At 45.4% G+C, this 6,567-nt stretch overlaps 1 protein-coding gene, 1 long non-coding RNA gene and 1 pseudogene across 2 annotated transcripts; 2 read left to right on the top strand and 1 right to left on the bottom strand.

Annotated features, from left to right (window-relative positions):
* The first annotated feature begins 746 nt into the window (after positions 1 to 746).
* LOC149370343 (uncharacterized) lies at positions 747 to 1,280 on the top strand. The gene is made up of 3 exons (XR_016291217.1): positions 747 to 802; positions 994 to 1,047; positions 1,115 to 1,280. It is a non-coding gene; the product is annotated as an uncharacterized LOC149370343 (long non-coding RNA).
* A 472-nt stretch (positions 1,281 to 1,752) lies between these two features.
* On the top strand, positions 1,753 to 2,496 carry LOC149370344 (uncharacterized). The gene is made up of 2 exons (XM_089577600.1): positions 1,753 to 2,400; positions 2,457 to 2,496. Exons 1-2 carry the CDS (start codon positions 1,817 to 1,819, stop codon positions 2,494 to 2,496), a joined length of 624 nt encoding a protein of 207 aa, XP_089433726.1. The 5' UTR covers positions 1,753 to 1,816.
* Positions 2,497 to 2,855: 359 nt separating this feature from the next.
* LOC149370345 (uncharacterized) lies at positions 2,856 to 6,225 on the bottom strand (annotated as a pseudogene).
* Positions 6,226 to 6,567: the final 342 nt, after the last annotated feature.

The raw sequence follows: 6,567 nt of genomic DNA on the forward strand, positions 1-6,567 counted from the left end.
GTTTTATGGTGTTTAGTGTTGCAGAACGGCTCAGGCTATGAGGGACGCTATAGCGGAGTTCTCTGGATAACTTCGACCACCTGTGGTTCTTTAATGTACGCCAGCATCGCACTGTACACACACCTCCAGCATTTCGCCTCCATCGAAATGCGACCTCCGAGGCCAGGATTGAACCCATCCCTTTCGGGTCAGTATCCGAGCACCATAACTACTCAGCCACTGCAACGGCCGTGTAAAGAATTGTATCTAGAGTGCAAAACATGGAGAAAAAGATAGGACAGATATCCTTGTTGCAGATTGGGCTGTGTTACCTAGATAAACATCTTGAGTTAATAAAGCTTGGTCACATAAATCACACCAAAGCCTCCCGCTCTTTGCACGCAAGCATTAACACTCTAATTTTGGTGATTTTTACATACGTGTACTGCATTCTAGCTTGCTGCCATGCTACATCGTCATAAAGCAAGCTCATTGTTCTTGCCTTTTGTAAGTTAGCAAGCTGTTCCTCTCTCCCTTCTTTCACTCCTTTCTCAGCACGGTCCAGGTGCCAACCAAGATTAAGGTAGTTACTGTGCCTATCTTTCCCTCATACCCAATTTTTATTTTCAGGAAGCTGCTGGCACTGAGCACCCGACATCTGGCGTGGCCTCCAGTAGTAATGTATGTGCAAGTGCAGGGTGTGCTTGTTGTATTCACATGCAACCATATTATGCTATCTCACTCTTGTTGTATTGCCCTTTTACAGATGTCCTCCAACAGCGAGGACACTGCAGCACATTTGCACTCAATATCTGAACAAAACGTAAGCATGCATGCTGCTCAATAACCTTGATACACTACAGTGTCTAGTCAAGCTCAAAACTGCGCTGTACGTGTTTCGGCAGGCTGAATTTTGCATGGGAGATTCTTGCAGTCCTGCTTTTATCTGCAATGGAAATGTGTGTGATCATATGCCTTTAAAAGTTTGTCAAGTTGTGTGCTATTTCTTCCCAGGTGACTGAAACACTAAGTGCCTCGAGTACTATCTGTACGAACAGTGAGCCACACGTAAGTATGCACTGATGAAAGCCTTAAGCTAAGTCCACTGTCAAGTTTTGTTTATCTTGGCTGACAGGTTGCTGCGTTATGCACTGAAAATGCCAGCCTTGGCCTGCCTGTTAGAAATGCATTGGATGTAAGTGTCCTTACAAACACTGGGCCTGCCAGCATACTGCAAATTAGAAGCCTGGATTCACTGTTTTGCTTTTTCTTTAGGAGGTTCTTCCTTTTCATCAAAATGTTTCGAGCGGCACACTTCTAAGCAGTGAACTGAATGTAAGCTCACATTTTTTTCTTAGCTGCTTGCAGATGAAAGAAAGCTGGCTGTTGCTTTTCTCCAATAAAAGGTTGATGATGCTTCTGCTGGCATGCTGCCTTCATATGAAGATGACGTGAGTGTGCATACACGTATATTTATTGAACTTCCCCGCATTCAGGAGGCATCACACTGTATTTTATTATTTTGCTTCTCTGAAAGCAGGTGGTTGACCAAGAAAATGATATGTTAATTCCCCATAGAAAGAAGGTACTGCTTTTTTGGAAAAATGGCTTTCAGAATGTGATTTTGACTTAATGTTTTTCATTGCAGGTCGAGACAAAGGAGAGCTACACACAGTGGGAGCAGACACCAACAGATCACACATACGCAGTCACACATCACTCAAACACTTCTGCATTGCGATTTACTCACTCCCAGTACCTCACGCCACAAGACATACTTTTTTACACAGGGATCCCTGTTCAAGTTTTTAGCAGCCTCGTTTCGAAGCTAAAACAAATGGAAGCAGAAGTATCAAGGGTTTTAAGCCTCGAAGAACAACTGCTCCTGACTCTAATGAGGCTCAGACTCGGCCTCCTCTGCGCAGACCTTGCAAGAAGGTTCGAGGTATCAGTAGCAAGCGTATCTAAAATATTTGCAAATAGGCTTTGCAACCTGGAAAAAATAATGGAGGACGTTGTCGTTTGGTTGCCACGGACAGCTGTGTATGACAGCATGCCGCAAAGCTTCGTGAAGAGTGGCCACGGTCGAACAACGTGCATCTTCGATTGCACTGAGGCTCAATCGCAAAGACCTAAAAAGCTTCTCGCAAGAGCACAAAGCTACAGTCCTTACAAGGGGTCAAATACTGTAAAATTTCTTACAGTGATAGCTCCCAACGGCCTAATAATGTACGCGTCCGATGTGTATGGTGGCAGGGCCTCGGACAAGTACATCGTTAGAACATGCGGCATAGAGGACTACCTTCTTCCAGGTGATAACATTCTGGCAGACAGAGGCTTCAAGCTAGAACCTCACCTGGCAGCACAAGGCATAAATATGAATACACCAGCCTTCACCAGAGGTGAGCGTTTTTCACTACAGTACAGCATGGCTGTTCTTGTTCTAGAGTACTCAAAAACATTCTTTTCACTTTTAGGAAAGACTCAACTGTCAGAAGAAGATGTCACAATGACTAGGAGAATCGCATCAGTCCGAATACATGTTGAAAAGGCCATAAATCGTATAAAGACTTATAGGATCTTCAAGCACGCACTGGCGATTAAGTCCGAAAACATATAAACAGAATTGTTTTTGTATGTGCTGGGCTATGCAACTTGAAAGGTCCTCTAATCAAAAAGAAGTGTGAAGAATAAACGCTTAACTACAGCAGATATATTGCAGTTGTCTGACTTGTATTCAAAGCAAAACATTCAACTTTGAGGTGCGAGAATACATGACCAAGCACATCATATGCAAGATACCTTAAATTGTTTACTTGTAGACTGGCAATTCCCTACTGCCATCACCATGTGCTGCATAACTAGCCAAGCTCCAATCACAGCCTAGGCAGCACTATTTTTTTGAAGAAACGTTCTAGGGCATTTACGTGAGTGTCCATAAAGGCCTCTTCCTTCTCTACTGTAATCATCATCCCTCCCTTGTCTACGTGCAAGTACAGGTAGCACATAGTGCTGCCCACCAGGTTCAAGTGCAGTTGTGCTTGAACCTGGTAGTAGTACTTGTGCGTAACCTTCAATGAGCCTGTGGCATCCAAGGCTTTGCTTGCCCTGCTCTCACCAAATCATCTGGCTGCACATCACGGAGTGTGTACAGACACTTGACCTCGAGCAGCGCTGGAGGATGGCAGTCACAATGAAATGACCCATCTGGACTGCAGCCAAGATACGGATATTTCGGCAGTATCATCAAGCCGCAGTCATCTAGCCTGCCATTTATGTGCTGTGTTTTAAAGGCAGCAAGTGCACGAGCCTTTGCCAGCTCTTCAAACTCTATGCCATACCGGATGGCCGGACTGTAAATTGTTGTAGTATTGAATATTTTAGCCAGTAATGATGAACAATTAAGCTGCTTTGAGCGGCACACGTCCTTGAATATAGAAGCAGTTATTCTGCCTTTACCATGAAGAGACCAGGCAGTGCATTCTCTTTGTTTTTTTGTAGCTGCTTCAATATTCAAGGAGGTGGCCATTGTGATTTTTAGCTTTGAAAGCACTTCTGGCTGATTTTCTTTTCCGGCTTTGATCATGTCAGCCAGGTTGAGGTGACAAAGAGGTCTTCCCAGGGTTATTTCAAATTCTGAAACTGGCGCTCCGGCAAATCTTCTACAGTCCCAGCATAGGCTGATGCTAGGGCAACCTAAACAGACAAACAAATCACCTTGAATAAACCTCAGTGTGAAAGGGAAGAAAACAGTTTTAAACGTGCAAGAAATTACAGAAAGGAACACAAATACTGAGGTTGCTTCTCAATCACTTGTTCAAAATAAAGAGCGCCTGTGTGGCTTTGCTAAGAAGCAGCTAAGCTAAACTCGGCTCAGAAGTGGTTGCTACATTTCGTGCTGCTGCTAACCACCTGTAGCATGTTTTGCAACTTTCCAGCAAGAAACACAGGCAATGTTCACAGAAGCTAGAAATTTTCTGCAGCCACTGCAGTATTGGCAACTACTTTGCAGCTAGTCATTTAGCATGACTGAGTCAACTTGTTAATCACCACATCGCAAAATATGAAGCAAGCTTACCTGTGCACTGTAACTCTCTCGAACTATTGGCAATAATGCACTTTACAACTCTTTTTCAGTATTGTTATGCCCCTACTTTTTTGACAGCTAAAACTAAACTGAATTTCCCTCACATCCTTTTTCCCACATGGGCCAGACACAGCTCAAGTAAAAGCCTGTAAATTACTGTTGTTTTACCTTTTCTGCTGGACGTGCAATCTCCTGAGACAGGGTGTCTCCATTTATCTGAATGGCCCGCTGGTCGTCCATCTTCCTCCTTGTAGCATGTAATGTAGCTTCAAGGAGGGTGCCTGCATGACACAATAAAACTATGTTACCTGAACATCTACATTGCTTGATTATGTATTCAAGATGTTATTATCACGTGTAATTCCGTACTGAACCATACTTCACATCAAGTTGTGTCAGTGGGTATCAGCATGCAACTCTATTAACACAAGCTAACATTTCAGTTTTTTGAGGCGACAATGGGCCAGCTCAGCAGAATGCTCCACCTGGGTACCTACCAGGTATGTTGAACACGTCCCGGAAAGGAGACTTGTCTACATACTCTAAGAGATCCTCTCTGCTGCCAAAATGTTTTATCTTGCGTGTTGGTCTTGGCTTTTTTGTGCTGTCAAGATGCTCGGCAGTGCATTGAAGCTTGAACCCAATGCCATCAATGAGGGCAGGCTAAACATTCCTTTTGGTGCCTCTGTTCCAGGCTGCCGCCTCATCTGTGCATGAGCTCCCTGTCAGGCCGCGCTGTACAGCAATCTCCGCCTTCCATAGGAGTGCACCCACATGGCTACAAGAGGTGTCTCTTGTATGCTTCAGCTTGCTCGAGGTCACAAGCTTTTGTCTTCAGTAAGTAACACACAATATGTGGACTTGACAAATCTGGCCAGAGCTTCATGTCGTCTATCCACTGAGTCATCAGCATGGGGTGCACGTAGGTGCCGCCATCTGAAAGAAAAAGGAGTAATAGTAGGGTGACTTGTTAAAAATCCATTACACCAACGAGCGAGAAAAAAAACACCGAAGAAACGACGACACAGGCCAGCATTTGTCCACTCTGTGTCATCGTTTCTTTGGTCATTATATTTTTTCCCGCAGTTTGTTGCAATAAAAAGGGACATTCACAGAACATAAAAATAGGAAAATATGCACAGTACGGCATGCATGCAAGCTATGAGTCTTCTGGCTTGTTTCTTCAGGGCCCTTCACATTCAGCACATGCAACAACTAGCCCTGCTGTCTGCCATACATGGTATACATGATTTCGTTTTCGGCACATCAAATGCAACATAAACAGCTTGATCAGCTACAATGCGCACACTATACATAGCAAATGTTACGACTCCAGCAGTGCATCTGCCTTAGATTCTAAAGCGCAACACTGACTCAGCAGCTTGGTTTCCTTTTTACGTTGTAATAACATACCTTTGGCGTATCAATCAACCTCTTATTTTAGTTAATTCAAACTCCATTGGTCTTCAAACGATTGGTGCTGGCAACGGCGCAGTAGCTGAGAAGGCAAGTAGTTTTCAATAAAATTAACGTCTCAAAACGACTCGGGCTATGAGCGACGCCGTAGTGAAGGGCTCCGGAAAGTTCGACCACCTGGGGTTCTATAACGTGCACTGACATCACACAGTACACGAGCCTCTAGAATTTCGCATCCATCGAAATTCGACCGCCGCGGCCGGGATCGAGTCCGAGTCTTTCAGGTCTGCATCCGAGCACCATAGCGTTACACCGAGCCACCGCGGCGGCCTACTCTCAATAAATTGGCTCGTAGCGGGAGCACTCAAGACGCAAGCAGCAGAAGCGACTGAATTTCATCCGTTTCAACGCGCGTACAACAGCAAACGCCGACATAGCAATGAGTGGCAGCAGTTTCGGCTCGCTCACGTTGCTCGCTGTAGTCGCTCGAGCGTCAGTTTACGAACGAATTTAGTCCATTTTAAATGATGTTTTCGGTTTCTGAAACCTAGCTCTTGGATCGCATTTGCCACTTTCGTTCTCAGCGTACGGCGTGTCACTTTTACTATTAAGAAATCCGGCTACAAAAACTACACACGTGAACTGGGAGCACAACACTTACCGATGCTGATTGTTGGCTCCGTCGATGCCTGATCGTCGGCTACTTGTCGATTGCTGCGGGCGCTTACGGTCGCTAGCGCCATATCACCCACGCAGATGCAATCAATGAATTCTCCAAAGGCGTGCAGCGAGCGGATATCGATGAGTAAGCAATTCGTTGCTCCGCGAGTATCTCACACACCTGCAGCGACGGTAGAACGACGGCAGCGTTTATCAGTCCAAAATGGCGTCGGCACTAGACGGCGCTGGGGTCGGGAAAAATGGCGGCGCCCATGTATCGAAACTAAAATCATGTATAGACCAGAATACGGCGGGTAAATTGAAATCCACCATTTTGAGAGAGCTGTGGCGCCATCTATGGGGCGCGCGGCAAAACGGCGGCACTGGACTACCACGCGAGGCGGCCGCGGGTATGGGTATCGCTC

The sequence above is a fragment of the Amblyomma mixtum genome, chromosome 1 (assembly GCF_055824585.1).
Source record: "Amblyomma mixtum isolate Tamu chromosome 1, ASM5582458v1, whole genome shotgun sequence".
Classification (NCBI taxonomy): Eukaryota; Metazoa; Arthropoda; class Arachnida; order Ixodida; family Ixodidae; genus Amblyomma; species Amblyomma mixtum.

Excerpts from the sequence above, each read along its gene's own strand:
- LOC149370344 (XM_089577600.1), top strand. The coding sequence starts at position 1,817 with ATGGAAGCAGAAGTATCAAGGGTTTTAAGCCTCGAAGAACAACTGCTC. Across the intron at positions 2,401-2,456 it reads GGTGAGCGTTTTTCACTACA|GAAAGACTCAACTGTCAGAA; the intron begins GTACAGCATGGC and ends TTTCACTTTTAG.